At 33.8% G+C, this 22,192-nt stretch overlaps 1 protein-coding gene across 5 annotated transcripts in view; it reads left to right on the top strand.

Moving 5' to 3' along the window:
* Positions 1-139: 139 nt before the first annotated feature.
* The window catches only part of LOC125054388 (cytosolic carboxypeptidase 4-like), a 50,154-nt gene continuing 28,101 nt past the window's right edge, over positions 140-22,192 (top strand). Inside the window, exons 1-20 of one of the 5 annotated variants that reach the window (XM_047656260.1) lie at positions 140-172; positions 795-858; positions 2,083-2,217; positions 9,543-9,625; positions 10,363-10,453; positions 10,531-10,611; positions 11,159-11,329; positions 11,575-11,706; positions 12,696-12,827; positions 13,209-13,352; positions 14,051-14,266; positions 14,875-15,133; positions 15,381-15,622; positions 16,507-16,702; positions 17,450-17,575; positions 18,596-18,722; positions 18,937-19,144; positions 19,523-19,695; positions 20,831-20,968; positions 21,598-21,776. In XM_047656260.1, coding sequence (XP_047512216.1) covers positions 155-172; positions 795-858; positions 2,083-2,217; positions 9,543-9,625; positions 10,363-10,453; positions 10,531-10,611; positions 11,159-11,329; positions 11,575-11,706; positions 12,696-12,827; positions 13,209-13,352; positions 14,051-14,266; positions 14,875-15,133; positions 15,381-15,622; positions 16,507-16,702; positions 17,450-17,575; positions 18,596-18,722; positions 18,937-19,144; positions 19,523-19,695; positions 20,831-20,968; positions 21,598-21,776 — 2,915 coding nt within the window. In that variant the 5' untranslated portion in view covers positions 140-154. Of the gene's footprint in view, positions 173-758; positions 859-2,082; positions 2,218-9,542; positions 9,626-10,362; positions 10,454-10,530; positions 10,612-10,954; positions 11,123-11,158; positions 11,330-11,574; positions 11,707-12,695; positions 12,828-13,208; positions 13,353-14,050; positions 14,267-14,874; positions 15,134-15,380; positions 15,623-16,506; positions 16,703-17,449; positions 17,576-18,595; positions 18,723-18,936; positions 19,145-19,522; positions 19,696-20,830; positions 20,969-21,597; positions 21,777-22,192 lie in introns of those variants that run through there. The other 4 variants (XM_047656267.1, XM_047656276.1, XM_047656252.1 and 1 more) reach the window with 4 other exon arrangements.

Genomic DNA, 22,192 nt, shown 5'->3' with positions numbered 1-22,192 from the left:
GGCAAATATAAATTTAAGAAAAAAAAGAAATGTCAATGTTTTGCAATGACATTTAAGGTACAGGTTATAATATGAAATTCCAAAACTATTAAACGGAAATGAATGTTTTACGGGAAGTTAGATAACAGGAATACTCAATAAATCGTATTTAGTAATGAATACGACATGTCAGGTAAATTTTAATTTATCATATGTGCCTTTATGGTGATCAGAATAATAACTTTGTTGTGTCAAAATCTTCACCTAAAATTTTGAGAAGTTACAAAAGCCCCAAAGCGATTAATGTACAGTATAGGGTTATAAGATATTAATTTAAATGAATATATCAAAAATATTCTATGCTACGCTATGCTTGTTAGATTAATTAGAATTTTATAATCCATACTTGTAAGTTAATATTTTTTTGAATATATAAATATATCAGTTAAGTTTCTGTTACAAAGTCTCCCAAAATCTATAAAGATATCGGTTTTATTATACTACAGTTTCTTAATAGGAAGAATTACTATTTTGTGTATGTATGGAAAACTTCAATTTCATAAACTTAAACTATTATTTTAACATTTTCATTTACCACGCACATTAGTATGTTGTCCAGCCGTCAGTAAAATTGGCAACTGACATTACCGAATGAACATTACAAAGCGCGGGAAAATGATAGGGAACTGGGAAGACACATAGTTGAGTCGGAATTTTTATAACGGGAGTGTTGGCTCATTTCATTTCATAAATAGGAGAATCACAAATTATTGCTCGAATCAAAGTCATATTAAATGTGTGTTACAATTTTTCAGGACTTGATTTCATCAACCGATTCATCGGCACAAACGCAAGAAGTAAAAAAAACTAAGAAAAAACGTAAGTAAACACTTTTAATCTGGTTGAACAATTTTAAGATCTATAGTTATCGTCTATAGTTTAACCATGAGTTTGACAAAGTAACGGTAACGTAAAATACGTCAGTTTCAATATTTTTATAAAAATCTTAGAGTGCTTCAGATAGTTATGCGCACACTTAAGATTTCTTATACAAATGTTGGATAAGTATTAAGTATACTGGATTGTACGAAAGCGATGAATACTTTATCAAACCCAGAGTAGACCTACAGTATGCAGTTAGTTTTAATTATTTTCACGAGTGTTTGGCGTCGATGTCCGTCGCCCGCCCCCGCGATTCAGCAGTTTGAAATTTCAGTGACAGTCGGCCGCCAGACGCCGAGGGGCGATGTTGTTACGGCCCCATACACAATACATTGTTTATTTACAATAAATCATTACAGTGACCAGGACAACAACGCTACGCACTCACAAACGTACGTCTCGCAATGTTAAACTTCATTACTGACGTTTGATCTTTTTTTGATACATGCACATACTCATGACACAGCAAATTTTTAGTATAACATCCGAAATCATTAACCGCTTAGTAGCTAGTAGAACTATACCATATATTAATTTAGTGCTTATAAGATTATACCTACACCCAAAATATTTCGCGAAATTTACTAAACGTGCAACTTCCAGCTTTAATTTTTTTAATACGATAGTGACTAAACGACCCATATATAAAACTGATTAATCCCTGATTTTATTTGTGTATTTTGAAAAATGCCTTAACGTGCAAGTTTATTGACTTGTGAACTCTGCGACTGTGGCATTGCGTTTATTTGAAATCACCTTCACACGTTTTTATCAATACAGGTGCTGCACTAAATTGCAACCTGTATACAAACTTAATCTATATGTACATTAGATAACACAGAATAAATATTGAATTTCAGATAAACCGTAAACCAATGAATAATAACATACAAAATCCTTAAGTAGCATGTCCAAGGCGATAGGTATAAAAAATTAGGGCGCTTAAGGTGTAAAATTTCATACATAATATATGAAATCTATGAAGATCATCATGTAATCACACGAACTAAATAATTACTTATAGTGCCTACATCTCTCCTTCTATTCTTTTTATATATTCGGTCTCAATCTCAAAGGCCATGGCTACTGATCTAAGTATCAGCAATGGATGAAGCAATTAATTTTTTTAGGAAATAATTGTAATTGTTATATATTTTACAGCATATCGTATGGCTGACGAGGCGACGTCGGACTGCTTGTTCGAGCGGCTGCGTCTGCATCAGCAGCGAGCCCCAGACTCAACAGAGGTAGCCAGGGCTATCACAGCCAGGATTAATTCCAGACTAACGTCTCACGGTATAATTTAATTTGTTGATTTTAAATAGTTTTTTAGCTTATGTTTTATAGACCACATGTACACCGAGTCTTACCATAGTCGTGCTAGAACCGTGATAGACAAAAGAATATTTTTTGTATAGACAAGTAGGAAAGCAAGTTCAAGCAGTGGCTGGTCTTGTTAGCCTAGTTGTTCGAGGGGTTTCAGTGTTCGATTCTCAAGGTCGTGGGTTATATCTGCTGCTGTGTACCAATGGATTTTCTATGTGCGCATGTAACACACTCGTACGGTGACAAAAAACATCGTGACACACCCAAAAGACTGATCACCAACTTGGTAAAATGAAAATGATCGAAAAAACGCATACAATGCAGGCTAAGAACCATAAAGGGTTGTTGCGGCACATAAGTTTGAAACAAGACAACTACCAAATCATATCCTGTTTTTTCGTGCGTGACACGTTCGTTGCACAGCCATGGTGTGAGAGGGTGTAATGGGCTTAATAAAAGATATCTATGCGAATAAAAATATATCATCAATGCTTTAGTCAGCGCATTTGTAAAATCATAATATACTGATGACCCGACACACGTCTAAAAAAACATTTAATTGTAAACCTAAACCATTCTCGAATCTACACAAATTTTATTTCATTATCGGTTCAGTCGCACAGAAAATTTATCAAGTAATAAAATTGTTTTATGAAGATGTGAAAACCGATATAGACTGAGCTTGAACAAAAAATAATTATAATTAGCGCTTGCATTGGATTAACGACATTGCGTGACGTAGAAATGTGAATTTACGTGAATCTAGAAGCATCGTCCATTTAGATTACAATAGAGTGACCTCGACACAACCGAACAGCTGAAACTAAATAGATTTTGTACTCAAGACTTCAATTAATAATGGAAGTCGTATAGTTTCTCTATTATTGAACTTAATAATTTATTGTTAAATACATCCTAAGTTGTTGATTGTAAACCCTTGTGCGAATCCCAAATGGGTACACACAAAGGATTTTTTTTCTTTGTACAGAATTCAAACAATTCGATATCTGAGACTGTTGTCTATTATATTGTACCGTAGACTTGTTAATTGTTTACCCTCAAATCTTAAAATAACACTCGAAAATTACAAGGGTACCTCTTTAAAGGTAATTTTAGCCAACTTGGGATGTGCTTGCTTGGCTTCATAAACTTAAGATAGATGTTGAATAAGGTATACGGAACATATAGGAAACGTTTAATTTTTTTCTCTCTCTGTTTGTGTATGAATTTTTTTTAACTCTTTAGTTTATAAGGTATTCAAAATGTGTACTGTGGTGTACAGGCACCAAGGTTAAACCCTTATACCCTTTCTTCACTTTTTTACTTATAACTTTTGAATTTTGGCTTTATGATAAAAAGTCACACAGGCATATTTGTAAGCAGAGATTTGCTACAAAATATGTCTTCACACATTTTTTGTACGATGGATAGTTTAGGAGATATAGCCAAAAACGTGTTTTCACCCCTTTTTCCAAGATGGCGGCCGGGGGACAAGGCTGCCAAATCCACAAACTTGGGTTTAAACTTGTATTGCCCCTACATATCCCATAAATAAAATTGCATCCTTTAACAAATGTTAAGTTTGGCCCTATTCAACTATTAGTGTTTTTTGGTGTTTTCTGTACTTTTAGTTTATTTATAATATATTAAGCTATAATAAAAAAAACATACGTCATAATTAATTTGTAATAAGGTGTATAAATAGGAAATTTTCATATCACTAAGAACGGAAGTTGTTAAACCGCGAAACTACTTTGAAATCTTATTAATAGCGTCAACCTTTATGCAACGTAACATTAACTGGATTACTGAATATGATCTATATAAATTGTATTAGACCAATGATGTAGCAATAATAAATACCTTTTTAACACACATAAAGTTCTGGTTCGATGCTTGGCGAAACAATAATTATTTTTGACGTGATAACGTCTTTAAAATCGTTTTAGTCGGATGACATGTTCAGAAACTTGTGTCACACCAAAACCTCACGAGCGCGATCGCAGGTATAACGAGAGAGAGACGGACCGATCTCCCGTCTCATCTCGAGCGCTGCCAGTCAGTCCGTGAATGTATGAAGAAAGATGTATATGATAGTCGAATAAGTAAACTTGTCATTTTACACCCGAAATTTATCATCTAAAGTGTGAATAAAACGATAGATGTAATTTAAAATTTGAAAAAATTGTTATCTTCATTAATTCCTTACTTCCCAAAAACTTATATCACCAATAAGACGTTATCACGTAAACATCTCGATCGTAAACCTACTTTACAAACAACCAATATTATTAGTCGATAGGTAAACATACTTGCTTTTTCAATAAAAACACAGAAATGTGTCTGTCTCGTGCCCCATGGTGATAACCTGTGGTGGCTTTCAGAGACTTTAAGTAATTACATTACATTAGTGATAAGGACCAACTCTATTCATAAATAATAATTCAGTGTAATTGCACTTTTTAACTTAAGTACTCTTCCGTCTCTTTCTGTCAAATAGTGTTTACGCTGTGATGAAAAGAGACAGGATGAGTACTCAAATCATTGAGTTACTGAGCTACTAATGTACCACGGAATAATTGTAATGTGAGGACTAGCGTTAGATACATTTTGTCACAATCATATTTCTGTCGTGAATATAGTTTTATTATTATTATTATTACATAAACTCGTCAAATTAACCCTAGAAAGATAATCATATTTTGTAATACGGAAAAGATAATCATGCGTAAAATTTACGCAAGAATTTGAATTAGTTGTGTGTGTTGTAGTGGTCTAGGTTTAATAGTTTATTTTAATGAACTGTATGTTATTATATATACACATATATTAGAATAATGAATACTGCAGATAATTTTTTAAACTCCTTTATTTTTACTTAAAAAAAAGAAAACTTTAAACGTGGTCCGCTACTTCACCGTCGGTGTCCTCACACGGAAGCTCGTCATCACTTTGCATAAGAGCGGTCAGGATTTCGTGTTGGTTTCAATTGATACTCCCCATTGTGATATATATTTGCCTCAATATCTTTAAAAATGAAATTATAATATTAGTTATAATATAAAGTATTAAAACAGTACTAAAACTGTCATATAAGCCAAAATCATAAAAGTCACGATAAAGATAATCATGCGTAATTTTGACTCACGCGGTCGTTATATTTCAAAATCGGTGGCACTTACCTTATTGACACTTACGTCACGCGGCAGCTCCCAACCACGAATGAGATGTCCTAAACGCACAGCTATGGATTCGCGCTAATTAGAAAGATAGAGCAATTATTCGAAAACGCATGCGTAAATTTTACGCAGACTATCTTTCCAGGGTTAAACAAGTCTTCTATAAAACGTTTTAATGTAAAATCATAAAACTCATGTCTGGCTTATAGCCAAACGCTATTTATATATCTACCGATTGCCATAGAATACGTTTATTGTAAAAACTGAAGAAACCTGTTCATTTACGTTAAGATACAATGGAGAATCCAACGAATTGCGTGACTATCTGATATAAAATGTGTGAAGTTTCGTGAGTGTTACGAATCTTTTTCGGAATAACTTCATCAGCACATTTTTGGCAAAAGAATTATTTTTTGTGGTTTCGTACTTCCAACCCTTATACCGCAAAATGTTTGTTTTTCGGTTTTCACGCAAACTTTTCGACGTAATACTTCTTTAGGCGCGTTATGAAAAATTGATGAGAGTGAAATTTTACGATGCGCGCGCACCGTGACACAAAATTAACAGAATGAAGTTGCCCACGGAAGATGCTATGGCATTGGACATAATTTAAAAACAACATTCGAATAATAATAGTATTTATGTTACATTTAATGTAAGAGAATAATAATAAATATTTATTTATTTAATTTTTCAAATGTAAACTGAACTTTTTTGACTATAATGACTCCTTTTCCAGTCTTTGATTATTTAATTGTAATTAATTATTTGCATGCAATCAAAAACTATTTTTTAATAATGCCAAAGAAGTATAACTTCTTACGCGCGTACATAATTAGTACACGCACCCTTTTTTTATATGTTTAACTACTGATCCATTTACTTATTTGACAAGTAAAAGTTCCTTAACTTCTACTTAGATAAAAAATGTCGGATTTAATCTAAATAAAGAACATTTTACAACCAAATATATAACGTAAGGTGTATACGTATAGTACGCTTGCTTTAATATACTACACTAAGTAGTTTCCGGAGTATGAACCCTTATATTCTTATCTTTTCAATCATAACCGACATTCTTATCTAAAAGAGAAAATCGAAAAAACTACTGAAAAATTTATATTTTTGGATTTCTGTTTTAAATTTCCTTTAGTTTCAAAAATAAATTACCTTGTGATCGCGTGTTGGGTATTGATAGACTGGTGCAATTGGTGGCCTGGTGTTCGTGCCCTCTCCAAGCGTTACCACCCATTCAAAATGCGACCGGAATTCCTTCATTAGTTTGAAGATATTACAATGGGACCTAGTACTACCAGGGGGTTATCGCCCCAATTCAGAAATAAATTGCTAAGGGTTACAATCGAAATGAAACAGTTTTAAAATCGATTTTTATTAATAGTTTAAGAATTTTAGGCAGGGTTCTAGTAAGTTAAATAACAACTGCTATCTACTTAATGATTTAGGTGTGTCATTAGATAAAAATAAATTTTGTTTATAGTATGAGAGATCTATTTGTGACAGTACCGTGATATAAACCTGGTGACGCGAAATACCTAAAGATTGCTTTAAGATTAGTTCCTAAATTAATGAATTGTAAATTTCGTATATATAATGCTGAGTAAATTTGTCCTTCGTAAAAAATTTGCTGGTATTCATTGAAAGTTTGACGGTTTTGCGTTGATTTTTACACAATAAATAAAGACTCGCTAATCAGGCTGTATTTATGTTAGCAATATATTTTGATACAACTTATGTTAATCAAACAGAGATGTCAATACTGGTTTGTTAAATAGGAGAAATAAATTATCATTTTATGTTACTTGCTCTACAGTCTCCAAAACAAAGGCTTGGTTTCACTAAATGCACATGAATGTAATAATAATATTGTTTTTGGTGAGAAATTAAAATAAAACTTTAACGGTTAACGCAAATTTATTGCATTATTTACATTACTCGACGTTTTAGGCTGAAACCAAACGAACGTAAATTTTTGAGTTGTGAGTCGCAGAATTTCGGTCGCGTAATTTCTGTTGCATTCGGTTTCATACAAAAGTCCTGTTTTGACAAAAAAAAAATGAGTTGTCTGCTGACTCACACCGCATTAAGGCTGATTCACGCTACACCGTGTCTCGACCGGGCCGTGCCCCGGCCGGGGCACGGTCTAACATTAATGATATACTTTTGTATGAAGTAATTCATGCCTGACCATGGCTCGGCCGGGGCACGGCCGGGGCACGGCCGGGGCACGGCCGGGGCACGGCGTTGTAATGTCGGTGGGTATTGTTTCCCGGCTCCGGCACGGTCCGGCCCCGGCACGTCGTAACATGAACGTAGGCGCCCGGGCACCCGCAGAGCAGTCAACGTCAAATCTTAGTGAGGTTAAATTTTATTTTGTTTTTTTTTTTGACAAAAACAGATATAGTCGTCCAAACACGTACGTGCGTACACCCAAACAGCCCGGTGTAACATGAACCACTGTCCCGGCCGGCGCACGGTGGACGTGTCCCGGCCGAGGCCCGGCCCGGTCGCGACACGGTGTACCGTGAATCATCCTTTATCCGGACCGAATTGAGTTTGCGGGGGGCGAGGGGGCCAGCGTGGGCCGAGCATCAGTCTTTCTCTATTAAGCGGATTTACCCAGCATCTTTTTCTGGCATTATCTACTTCTTTCGTCTTCTAAATATTGCTTCGTAAATATACAAAATTTTTAACGGTTCCATTGCACGACACAAACATCCGCTATAAACGTTCGATAGTAACTGAATAAAATGCGCTCGTCTGGCATCCCAACAGAATTTCTGCCAGGCAGAATTTCTGCGAACGAAATTTTGCGACTCACGACTCACAAAATTACGCTCGTTTGTCCTCACCCTTATACTCAGGAATTGTGGTCAACGAGAAACTTACTAACGTCGAGTTACTAAAATGACTTCAGTTTTGACTATTGTAAGAAAAGATAAGAGAGATTTGGTATAACTCATATATTCAGTTGTAACTTCGATCGATTTTCGAATTGAAATGCGTATTTCGTGTACATAAATTATTATATTAATTTAAAGTGTTAAATTCATTCGACTTTAAAAATAGTAACTCACCGCGCTAAAACATGCCATCATTGCCTGTCATGATTGTATGATCATATGAAACATAAACATCGTAATGGAAACATAGTGCCAATCTTTTCATGATAATCTTATTTATCGGTCAGCTGGAAACAGGGCGTATTTACATGACTGTTGTTGCCAACTCGTCGCTTTAATGACGCGACTCGAAACGGAAAAGTCACGAACTTACGATTGACCGGTGGCACTCATTCATCAACTGTATAATATTACAACGTTATACTGGCCAAAATATACGTGTGTTGAAATGGAGCTTTTGAAATATATGAACACAATTCACATTAAATGGAACTGAATGTAATTGATTAATATTAATATGATTGTCTATAACTCATCTTTCGTGTTGGAAATACTGTAGTTTGAGCCACTTGAAATAAATCTTATTTTTGCGTGTATTTTAATCATAAACCGTGGTATGCATACGGAATGGTTTCATTCTCTGTATATAACGGACAGTTAATGTTTAATAGGGACGTAGTATTATGTGGCTTCGCGCGTGCCGAGTTGGCCATCGTCCAACCACTTTAGAACAAACTGTCATTGTTGTAACATTAGTAATAATTCATTTTGTTGTATATTCTATAATTATTACATCGTAAATTCAAAACTATACTTTAACCTTATTAGGAAATGACGTCGACAATTATATGATGAACCCAAGATTATGTATGTGTTTGAATTAATAAGTGTATTTTAATTTCAACCGAGAAGCTGCCAAAATATTTAATTGTTCAGTGTTAAATTTCACGGATAATTGACCAAATTTAACAAGCAATTTGCTTTTAGTGCTAAAGACATCAATACCCATTAACTTAAGGAAATCTGCAACACACGAGAACGATATTTATGGATACATTAAAATAACTTTAAATATCACTTGTAGACCTTCATGGCACTCCAGTTGATTTAAAACAAAGAATTTTGCGGAAATATAAATTGGTTAAATGTAATCGCAACATTTGTGTATTACGGATGTATTTTATTGAAATTTCAGATAAACATGTCCGACAATGTACTCTCGAAAAATTATGGAACAAGCAGACGGGAGCCATACAAATGCTATTATCAATTTTGGAGGTATATATGTTATTATATCTACCCCATTTTTTTTTTGAAGTGAAACTTCTTTATCGGGGTTGGAAAAAATTTAGTGTAACATTTTTGCGTTACGCGTCACATTTTTCCGTTACGCGCCATCTTTTGAGGTGAAACTTCTTTATCGACGTATGGGAGAAATTTTGTAGCAGGTTACGGGCCATGTTGCTTTTTGAAGTCAAACTTCTTTATCGGCGTTGGAAAAAAATTTGCACACATTTGTCATCTTTTTCTTGTCCCTTCCACGGTTGATCCGAAGAAATTCGAAGCCATTAGTAACAAAAATATATAATAACGATAACAATGATAGTAATACTAATAATTCTATTACAATTAATGAAATTCTGTAATAATCTTAGTACTACATAGTAGTACAGGAATAAGTTAAAATGAAATAATTGTATTTGTATTCATGTCTATGATAATAAAAGCCTTTTGTTAAACTTTATCTAATTTAACTTTATTTAACCAATTTCTGTAAAGTTGCATATAGTAGATTAATTTTGGAAAAATAAGGTCATAAAGTAGTTTCACTTCTTGCGTGTGTACCTAGTGCACGCACACATATTTTTTTTTATATAATAGGGGGGCAAACGAGCTTGCGGGACGACCAAAAAGGGCAGTCTACGCAGCCCATAGACACCCATAAAATCATCTAGTAATTATCGATAGCTCTGCTTGTTTTGAGAGCTATATTTTACAAATGATTTTCATTTCAGACTTCTAGGGATATGGCTACATCAACTTACATAACTTCGATACTGAGAGAAGCATTATGTTTGAAGCAAGGAAAGGGAAAGAAATGTTCAGGTGGGTACTGTAATTGTTTCGACTCCAATTATTATCTACAGAATATTTACTGACGCAATTGTTCTTTGGCAAACTAGTTACCAATGATACATCAGGTTCAAAGAAGAGAGAATGTAAAAAGACAGGAAAAGAAAACGTCCCGCCACTTAGTAAAAAGGGTATGTCGTTTGCATTTGGGCACCCAATTGGGCTTTTGCACGACTTAATAATAGCTTTAAAATATAAAACTCCTACTTACTTAGTTATTTACTAACACAGTCATCAATTAACTAATACCGTCTGTCCAATTGTTATTCCGCCTACTGACATTTTGGCACGAACACATTTAAACCTGACATTGGACTACTTAATCCGAAACCTTGTTAATTGTAACATTTGAATAGCTTTTACGGCATGACATTTTGTTTGTGTAACATTACGAAACGTCGTATAGACACTACTTATCGTTATTAACAGGATGTTACGGAGACTTGATTCAGTGAATAATGTCTAATATTTCAGCCAATAACATTGCAAGGCAGCAATGTTGTCAACATTTAATATCACTAAACGGGACACAGGTCATGCTTCGTACAATAATTACGACGCATGGGAAACGCGATGGGAATGTCGGCACGGAACTGATGCTGCACGACTTGGTCTGGATCCTTGCAGCACTGTCCCCGAAAGGTATGGGCGATTAATAATAGATTGTACTTATTTCAGCCAACAATGCGCTGCGGCTTCAGTGCGCACAGGATTTTATATCGATGAAGGGAACACAAACAATTATTAGAAGAGTTATATCGGCCGTGCATGATAAGCGTGAGCGACATGCTGGTACAGAGCTAGTAATACAAGATCTCGTATGGATTCTAGCTCCTCTCAGTAGCCGAGGTTATATGAAATTCAGTCTCATTACTATTAGACTATTAGAGAGCACCTAGTCATTTTAATTTCTTCCATATTCAACCTTCGCGACAATTTATAGGTACTTAAAATCCTTAGTATGAACAGCGACGGTCATTAAATTATGTGGAATGCACATGTTTTTTAATTAACCCATTCCGACATATTATAGAGATCCCGATCCCGATTATGATATGAACCATTTTGAAATAATTCAGTAATTAATTTTTCAGATACAAAATTCGCAATGAAAGTGAGGATGTTAGGCTGCGTCAGAACTATGCATCTTATTTTAAAAGGACATTTCACTGACAATAAACTGATATTTCCTCTCCTTGTTATTATGAAACAACTCGCAAAAAATCGTAAGTAAATATTCAAGCATAAATATTGAAAAAACGCAAACAAGAATTACTTGTAGCTGCCTAATTAATATTGTTTTTAACGAGATTTAAGTAGATAACTTGTCTTTTTACACCGACTCCACGTGAATTATGGTCTTGTCTTGCCTGTTTTATTTTATGGACATTTTAAACATTCTTGCATATATGTGCAGGGTTACTCTGTAACTTATATAGCGATTCCAATATTGAGGTTAAATTTAGAAACGAGTCGACTTTTCCATAAGTCTGACCGACAGCAAAAATGTACAGTCGACTCTCGATAAATTGACACTCGTTAATTTGAATCTCTCGATGATTTGAATTTTTTTTCCGGTCCCTTGAAAAATACTCGGTAAATTGAATAAAATCTATGATAATTGGTCCCTTCGGTAATTTGAAGTTGAAAAAGTATTATCTTGCTCGCCAACATGCGATAATTTGAAATCCGGTCTTCCCTACTCTCTATAATTTCAAGCGTTTATCATGCACATACCTGTCGTTTGTTTACATACATGCACAGACTTGTCAATTGTTTACATAAATGTTAATTGTTATAATATTTGTTAATACATAATAAGAATATAGAAATAATAAGTAACAAATTTTTAACAAATTCTTATTTCCTTCAGTCGTGGTTATTCAAACACTTGTTATTTTGAACTCTTGATAATTTGAAATTTATCTCTGGTCCCTTGAGTTTCAAATTATCGAGAGTCGACTGTATTGGATTTTGACTTACGAGAGTCGTAGTTCGCACTAAGTCTTCTTACCGCGTATTTACACGTTTCCGACATTAGCGCTATGGATTTAATAGTGTTTCGTGACGTCACAATTAGTGGAATCCCTTTTTTAGAGAGTGTAAATTCTATACTTTCAACTAAATATATAAATCGTTTTTACAGAGTATTCCTGCAACATTAGTACACTTGAATAAACTGTTTGGACATTAAAATGATTTTGGTACATTACAGCTGTAACAACATCTATTTTAATTCGCGACGGCGCGATCACGACATATGAGCGGGTGCTTGTTAGTCTCGGCTTCATACCGACCGCCAGACTGCGCCTGTGTCTAGACGCTATTGATTACTTCAGTAAAAACAGTTAAGTGATAACTAGATTTACTAACCAACGCCTTGTATTATTTAGAATTATCGTTTGGGACATTGCTTCACTAATTTTTTTTAAATAGCGTAAAGCGGGAAAATGTACGCCCAATGTTTATTGATTATTATTATCTGTTATCAAATAATTTTTTGATAAAATTGATTATAAGAGTTTTTGAGACAATTTTTGCACCAATGACGGTTTATCAGTTTTGAATTAGAGAATGGTGCTATTTTTGATCTATTGCATCAATATTTTGATTGAATGCTGTGGAATTATTAATGCAAAGGCATGTATTAGTTTAGTACATCACAAGTAATTGATGATATAAGAACCATACTTGTACCAGTTAAGTTACACAAAGGTAACTCATACAGAGGTATGCTGCATGCAGATCGTGAAGACAGGTCTGTGTAGCGTGCTTCTCCGTGTCTTCGATCGTTGGGATCGCTACGAGGGACGCATGAGGCTTAAGATCTGTGCACATATACTGCAAACACTACAGCACTTGTGTAATATCAGTACGTATGGCATTATGATAATAGACACTTACATCACAACACTATTACACTACATAAAAAAATACATGCATTGGGTATAATAATTATGGCAAAGGTTTGGTAGAATCATTGAGATGTTTAAGTATACCTGGTCATGTTTTATACGGCTAAAGGCAAAGCATTCAGATGTTGTCTACCTATGAATAATAATAATTCAGTGGTTATAGACAAGTAAGTGATCAGCCTTATGACAAGTTTCCTCACGATTTTTACTTGCATCAAAATATAGTAGTGTATAGCAAAATCGATTAGTGCAAAGACGTGATTCGAACGCATGACCTCTGGGTTCAGTCGTTTAACCTATTAGGCCAACACTGTCTTGTCCATGTACGTAGGTAGTAAATACATAATAAATGAAAAATTTGTCACTGATTCATATTAGAGAAACATACATAAACTAAGAATTGGTTTTCTACAGAATACACTTTAGATAATGCATGGGAGCTTTAATATTCCCAATGCCAATCATTGTCATTAGTGATTTAAAAAAAAGAGTTCGATTAACAAAAGTCCAACGAAAGAAAGAAAACACATAATATTTTTACTGAGGTAAATGATTTAGGGTTATTTGTGACTCGAGCGCAAGGTCTTTTCATAAAATCTACTAGTATTTAGTTCCAGCTGCGGACGTGATAAATAATTAAATGAGCTTCACATAGGTGAATGTGAAATTACAGAAGCGGGTCGCAGATCCCTTTGTACCAAGAAACATGTACAAACCCTACACAGGTTTTGCTCCCAATGTCCAGATGAGCCAGAATTTGATGGACTCTTAGCGAGAGTTTGTTCCGTCATTACGCTTTGTCTTAGACATCAAGCGCTTCCAGTTCCTATTACGAGTCCAGCTACCTTCAACCTCACTCCTATTCTAAAAGGTATATGTTCTGCTAGATCTATATTAGGTAATATATTTTCATATCTTTTATTATATCAGTAAGGTATTTTATAGTCAACTTGTTTATGTTTACGTTCTGGTTTTGTTGAAATTTATATGTCGGCGATATTTTCTGGTGAATTTTAGTAAAATGGACACTATTATATCTCATAACTAAGGTCTGTCTATTAAATATTATTTACAAATACCTATTTCGTTCTTAAAGGTTATCAAACATTCTTCTTCCAATATTTAGCAAAAACATTCATGAAAATTCATGAAAATTAAATCAGTATAATTGCACTCTTATCTAAAGCATTATTTCGTTCTGCCTTGCGATTCTGTAACTCACTTTTCGAACTCACGCAGCGGTTTTCGTATCGGCGGTCGCTCTCAAATCAGACGTGAAGCAGTCATTTTATGATTTGGCATTCAGATAAACAATAAACTACAAGCTCCTACCTTATCGTGGATTAGTAGTGAGTTACAGAATCGCAAGGCTGAAATTGTATTTACGTTGTGATAAAAATCATACTTTAGTTAAAACGGCATGGTAAGAATTTAGTTTTTATGAAAGGCGATTTATACTTTTGAACAAAACACTTCCAGGAACGAACACTTCATGGCCATGTCATGATGATGAAGAAGAAGCGGCATACTCAGATTCTAAGACAATAAATTCAGATTTAGATGAAGATGGCCCTGACATAGATATAGAAGGTATTGACGAGTTTCCTGATGTTGAATATGATGAAAACGAAGTCAAAGGAGAAAATGAAGATGCTAAAAATCAAATTAAAAGTGCGGATAGTTTGCAAACTGCGATGTGGATTAACCCCAATGAGAGAGACTTAGAAGACTTAAAAAAGTGAGAAATAATATCTCTTGTGCTAATCTTGTAAAGCTACATACATGAAAATATCAATGCAATTTGATCTCTGAACTGCCTGTGGGCATATATATTTGTGCATCAATTGATGATATTATTTGAGGTTTTACCAACAGTTTTAGCGAGCACGTCAAATCCCTTCTAATCCAAATATCAGTTGCTACTTTGCGATGTGAAATTCTTATACTAGTTCATTATTAGCTACATGTAAAAAAAATTGTTCCAGATACTTTATATTTTTCAAAGAATTTGGTTCCTATAATAGACAAGTGAAACTAGTAAAGAGTCGCTCGAATTCACGAGGATCAATACTAGAAGACTTTCTGGTGACACAAGCTGCCAATAAAAATGTTCCTTCTTCATTAAATTTATCATTTACGACGAATTTAGGGAATGTGGAATACGATATGATGGGCTCCTCACATACACCTATGCTGCCAGGTTATCATCGGATACATGAGAGCTCATGTAAGTCAGTTCAAGATTTATACTTAGCACACGAAAAATCAAATTAATAAATAGGTCTTGTTTCGAAAACGTGACCTTTACGCGTGGAACTCAGTGGAAGCAAGAAAAATTGTGTTGATAACACAAAATGTATGAAAATTTGAAACTTTAAAATTATCGTTTTCATGTTTATTACTTTACTTTACTATCGCAAAATTATTAGATTTTAACATTTATTATTCTTTTTAGCAAATTTTGGTTTCAACTTTTCTGTGAATTATGTTTAACTAATTAATATTTCTTCTTTGTATCTGGGAAGAGTGTGGTTACCCACAACAGGAATGTCCTAGTGAGGGAATCAGTTTCAATATAATTTTAATTATGTTTTATTATTATTTTCAAATCGAAACTTATCTATGTCCTTCCTTAAATTAAAAAAAAACCAGTGGCGCTCAATCTTTTAAACTACAATCTGTTTCGTGACCGTTAAGTCTTTTCTAATAGACAAATAGGTGAATCAGCCTTCAAGCCTTCTGTGCCTGTGATACGCTGTCGGCTTTGGTATCTAAGGCATGCCGGCTTCCTTACGACGTAGTGTTAAATACGTACATAGACAATAGACCGACAGTACATTCGTGCACAGCCGGGGTTCGAACCTACGACCTCAGGAATGGCAGACGAACGTTAAAGCCGCTAAGCCACTGCTCTAATATTCATAAAGATCGTTTTAAATAAGAGGATTTAAGATATCTTATCTGAAATTGGAATACGCGAATACCGTCATGCCCAAAACCTTGAGATTAAAGTTTAAATATTTACCACGAATATCAACATTTATGCAACAGTCATAATAATTCTTCAAGGAGTTCTTTGTCAATAATGAAAAATATATGTATTTGTTTCAGCAACAACATCGTGTTCCTCATTAAAAATCCACAAAGATATATCTAGGTATACGTCATTTCCGTCAGTATATTGTACAATAGCGTCCCGCGTGAAGAGTATCATTCCGTTTGTGAAGGTCGCGTATCCCGATATGATGGGTGGACAGGGATATAACCAACCGGAGCCATTGAACAAAATGGAAAGAACTGCTTGCAGGTAAATTTGTGCCGGAAAAAAATCCGTTGCAATATTTACAGAAAACTAGGAATATTTTAGAGTTGAAATATTGTTAGAATCTCTCTTTAAAACTATATGAGCGAATGTTATTTGTGTACATATAAAAAAGTTTCGAATTCCCGACCTCAGGGTTGAGAGTCACACGCTCAAGCCAAAAGGCCAACTCCGTTATCATCTTTTTTTTTTAAATATCCAACAAGATTTACGTGGAACTGTGCGCAACTAAGTATGTTTAATTAATATTTAAAATAAAAATATTTATTATTATTAATTTGCATGTAGTAAATTTTTTTCAATCAATATTTTTAATCAGGGTAGTATTATATATGTATCACTATAACTTTCTTTTTTACTAAAGATGTATATATACTTTAGTGTCACATAAAAAATATACACATAAATAATTAATTGATTAAAAACAACCTAACGTTTGCATATTCTATGGGCTTCATACTTTCGATTGGTATAGAATTTATCTAATAATCATACCGGTGAAATGTTAAAAAAAATTTTTTTTTTATAATATTAATTAAAATACTCTGGACTGAAATTTGCTAGGCAACCCATATGGATTATTATATTTATTGACATATTAAATTAAATATAAAATACGTTTTATTAAATAAGCATCTCGGTGAAGGTCGTTGTATATCGGGATCTTAGACCAATAGTCTTATAAAAGTTATTATTCGATATGAAACAATTAATTTTGAAATTTATTTCAAGGAATAAACTACTTTCATGCGTTGATAGAGCGATAAACCCCGAATCGTATATGAATGAAGTGGTTTATGATTTAGATGCATTAAGTAGCTTGACTACAACCAACAACGATTCCACATCACAGAAAAGGTAAGAATTATTTAAATTAATATAATTGTAACAAGAAATCGATGTAAGCGAACACAATTTTTTTTAGAACATCTCTAGACTCTTTATTTATAATTCTCTTGCTGACAACTGCTGAATTAATGTAGTAAAAAGAGAAGATCGTTATCAAACTTAGGATTAATATTAAAAATGTTTTTATATTTTTTTTTGTTTCTGTTATACTTTTAGGATACATCCAATATTCTGTTTGTATATTTTATTTGACTTTCTGTTTCTACTATATTGATGTAAATGTTTGTTTTCTTTTTCCCTTAATAAATATTGGTCTATATCGGCGTATGATATTTACAATGCCATAAGTATCTTAGCTTTAATAGCGTTTTAAATGTTAAATAAAAATATAGTTCCATTAGCCTATGGCTGTTTGTCCTTATATGTTACTTGCGACCCGTCTTCACCCGTTATAATTTTTTTGTTATAGTATGTTACTCAGTGATAATGTAGAATTCGAATTTTCTAATATGTCTAGTAGTTTATGATAAAATATATTTATAACATAATATTTTGCTTTAATAATATTGTAGAAATAAAACATTCAACGTTTCGATTTCTTATAATATCAATAAATATATAACAAGTAAGTATATATTATATTGCAAGTAAACAAACGTGACGAAATATTTAAAACCGACTTCAAAAAAGGAACCTCCTTTCAGTCAGATCAGCCTTGCGATTCTGTAACTCACTTTTCGAACTCGCACAGCGGTTTTCGCAGCGGCGGTCGCGCTCAAATCAGTCGTGAAGCAGTCATTTTACGATTTGGCATTCTGATAAACAATAAACTACAAGCTCCCAGCTTATCAGACTGATTGACAGACTGAATTGAGCTCGACCGCCGCGCCGCTGCGAAAACCGCTCTGCGAGTTCGAAAAGTGAGTTACAGAATCGCAAGTTTTTTGTGTATTTAAAGTCAGTTTAATTGAAATAACTTTCATTATTAATTACAATAACAGTGCGTTTATGATTATATTTTTTTCTTAGTTTCAGTTCAGATTGTCTGTTCCTAACCAATTCGGACGAACAAGAGATAACTAAAGTAAATAGTTTCTCATCGCGTCTTAGTTTTGAATCAAGATTTGAATCGGGAAATCTCAGAAAAGTTATGCAGGTAATGCCTTTGAATTTTATTATCACATGTCGATAATATTTTGATAAACAAACAATACCTACCCTTGAGATCTTCGTTTGGCCGTAATAGGATATTTTTCTTACCAAGTAGTACAACATACCAACATATGGATAATTTTGCTATGCTCATATATAATACATGAATTGAGTGGAATCGCATAATAAAATATGTCTTAAAATAACAAAAACTTCAGACAGGTCCAAGAGAGTACGACCTAATCCTAATGCCAGATGTAAACTCTACAAAGCGTCACCAATGGTTTTACTTCGAAGTAAGGAATATGCAACAAGGGCGCTCCTACATATTCAATATCGTCAATTGTGAGAAGTCCGATAGCCAGTTCAATTTCGGCATGAAACCTGTCATGTATTCTGTCAAGGAGGCGGTGCTCGGGAGACCTGGTAGTACTCGCTTATATGTAGAATATTATTACTGTAAAGAAATATGTTTTTTGTTTTTTGTTTGTTTCAATAGTAATTTCTCACTTTGAAATACTGAGAAAAACAAAGGATAGCGTTTTTCAACTGTTTTACATTCGCCTTATATTTCGTTGTTCGCTCGTTTGTGATTGGACGTAATATCGTGACGCATCATGTCGCGTTTCAACGTGTATTGGACTGGAGATGCTATTGACGAATTGTTTTACTCGTCTTAGCTCATTTTTAAAATTAAACTTTAAAGCAAAGAGGGATTAGCACGAAATTGCCTACTGAATACTATCAGGATAACATTGTATCAGCTTCCTGATCTCATTAATTATAAGTACGAAAAATTTTCAGGTTGGATCCGAGCCGGTACTGACATCTGCTACTACCGCAACAGCTACCACTATGCAAATCAAAAGAGTTACAACAAATGCTACTTAACAGTTACCTTCAACATTGAATTTCCCCACACAAATGACGTGTGCTATCTTGCATATCATTTCCCGTTCACATACTCTATGATGCTGGTAAGTTTTTTAGTGTATTTAGTCAATTATTAATTTCAAAGCTGGGTTTGGTTACCGTGCAAGAAAATTACGTTCAGCGGTATGAGCAGGCTTGCGATTCTGTAACTCAGTTTTCGAACTCTCACTGCGGTTTTCACAGCGTTTCACAGTAAAGCAGTCATTTTACGAATTGGCATTCTGATAAGGAGGGAGCTTGTAGTTTATTGTTTGAGAGTTCGAAAAGTGAGTTACAGAATCGCAAGGCAGGAAAGTATGTAATTATTATGAGTAACAAATCAAGCCTAAACATATTTTTGTTGTCTTAAGTTATAAAATAATGTTAATGTTTTTAAAATTATTTAACTATTGGAGAACATTTCGGGGTGCAAGTTCATAAATGTCGTTGCATTAATCTGAATTCAGTATAAGATTCATTATTCGGTCAAAATTTTGTTTAATTTTATTTATTGAAACTTCGTTACATTTCAAGTAAAATCAAGTAACATAAATTATTAGGGATGCAACGGGCCACGTTATCGCTAACAAGCGTTCTCTTTCAGGTAAAAAATAAAACTGAAAAATATTATACAATTAACAAGCTTAATCTAAAATTAAATATATACTAAAAAATTATCTTATGCTTCATGTAGTATTAGAAATTAAAAGAATAAGAAAATACATGAATAGTTACGATTGATTTTTATGTTTCAAACCTAACATTATTAATTATTTTAAGATAGAAACACCCCGATATTCTATAGGAAGATATTTTTTTTATAAAATAACCTTCTCATGGAGATGCATAAAAGACGATGGAGCAGAGTTTTCGCGTAATTTTCAATCTTTTTCTCAAGTTGGTGACCAGCCTTCTATGCCATAGTCATGTTGTCGCACAAAAGGCTAAAGACGTGCTGGTTATTTCAAGATATTTTTCTCAAGCACTTAGAAATAAAAATCCATCTAACGTCAACCAACAACATCAATACCGTTTCTAAAAGCAACAGAAATATCAGGCGTTTCAAAATTGCTTCATAAATGAGACGTTTTGAGCGATCTTCAACGATTTTTCAACGCTCTACCTACTTGTTTTGTTGGCCAAGATTGTTAAGGCTCGTATACATACCAAAAACTATTAACTCACTCAAGTAAATTTCAGACCCGGATTTGGCATTGGAGCTCACAATTGCCACTAAACACATATCTTCGAGTGGAGGCTCTCTGCTATTCAATCAACGGCAACGAAGTACCGGTCTTAACTGTATCTGCTGAAGATACACCTTCAAACCCTGTTGTGGTACGTAACATAATGTCCAATTTTATATTAATATATAATTTGTGACATTCGGAACGTTATTTCATTTGTAAAATTCATAAAAATCAGCTAGTAACATTATATACTATAGTATAATTCTTTTATAGTTTGCATTTTTAATTTTTATGCTTGTTTATATTTAACACTGTTTTTTGTATCCACTTAATTTCGCTTGTCGTGTCCACATGTAATAGGGACGGCACCGCTTTTGATATTTATGTTAATGTTTATGTCAATTTATATCATGTGTTTGTCCTAATTTTGTGGTCCAAATAAAAAAAAAATAAAAAAAAAAATATATACTTTAGAATTTTTGTTACTATTAGAAGCATTCATATGTATTTCTTTACTGACGAGTCATAAGTGTAAATTATGTAACCTATATGATTAAAGATTTTATTTTACTTTTACTTTTTTTTAATAATTGAAATTATTAAGGAAAGTAATATTGAAACTTGTGTACTTGAGACAGCTTTATTCTGTGTTATCTTTAGTGCTGCATATCATCAATATTAACAAAAGAAAAATACGACTTTAATTTCAAGCAAAAGTATTCATAAGTTGTGAGTGCTAGAATTGTGTCAAGATTTATAACTTTAAATTTATATTAGGATCGGGAGATAATATTCCTTACTGCCCGAGTGCACCCGGGCGAGAGTAACGCGTCGTGGGTGATGGACGGGACGTTGGGCTATCTACTGGCGGACACGACCGCCGCAGCCGCTCTTCGAGCCAAATATGTGTTCAAGGTCGTGCCAATGCTCAATGTTGAGGGAGTCATCAATGGATGGTGAGTTCATTTGATTAAATATTGTGTAGCTGCGCTGTAGAATTGCTACGGACCCACAAAATTGTGTTTAATAAACTAAAATACCGATTTGGATAGTTTTTATACAGAATCTGCTCTAACAAAAATATCAACTAAAATGTGTGAAACGAAACCCCGTCCAGACCCCCAAGGGGTTTAGACCAAAATAAAATAAAGGACAGATCTTGTGGATTTTTCTGGAGAATGTGATATTTGTACGTGCCAAACTTGAGGGCGCATTTTTCATGTTCGATATTTGTACAGGGTTTTTTAGACATTAATAATACCGACAGAATTCGTTACTGGTTTCTTTTAATTGATTGATCAATCCAGCTTTGGTCCATCCTTTGATTGATCAATCCAATATCAAAGGTCTATTACGCTCATATTTACGAGTC

Source organism: Pieris napi, chromosome 1 (genome assembly GCF_905475465.1).
Source record: "Pieris napi chromosome 1, ilPieNapi1.2, whole genome shotgun sequence".
Classification (NCBI taxonomy): Eukaryota; Metazoa; Arthropoda; class Insecta; order Lepidoptera; family Pieridae; genus Pieris; species Pieris napi.
This window is presented reverse-complemented; position numbering and strand designations above follow the sequence as displayed.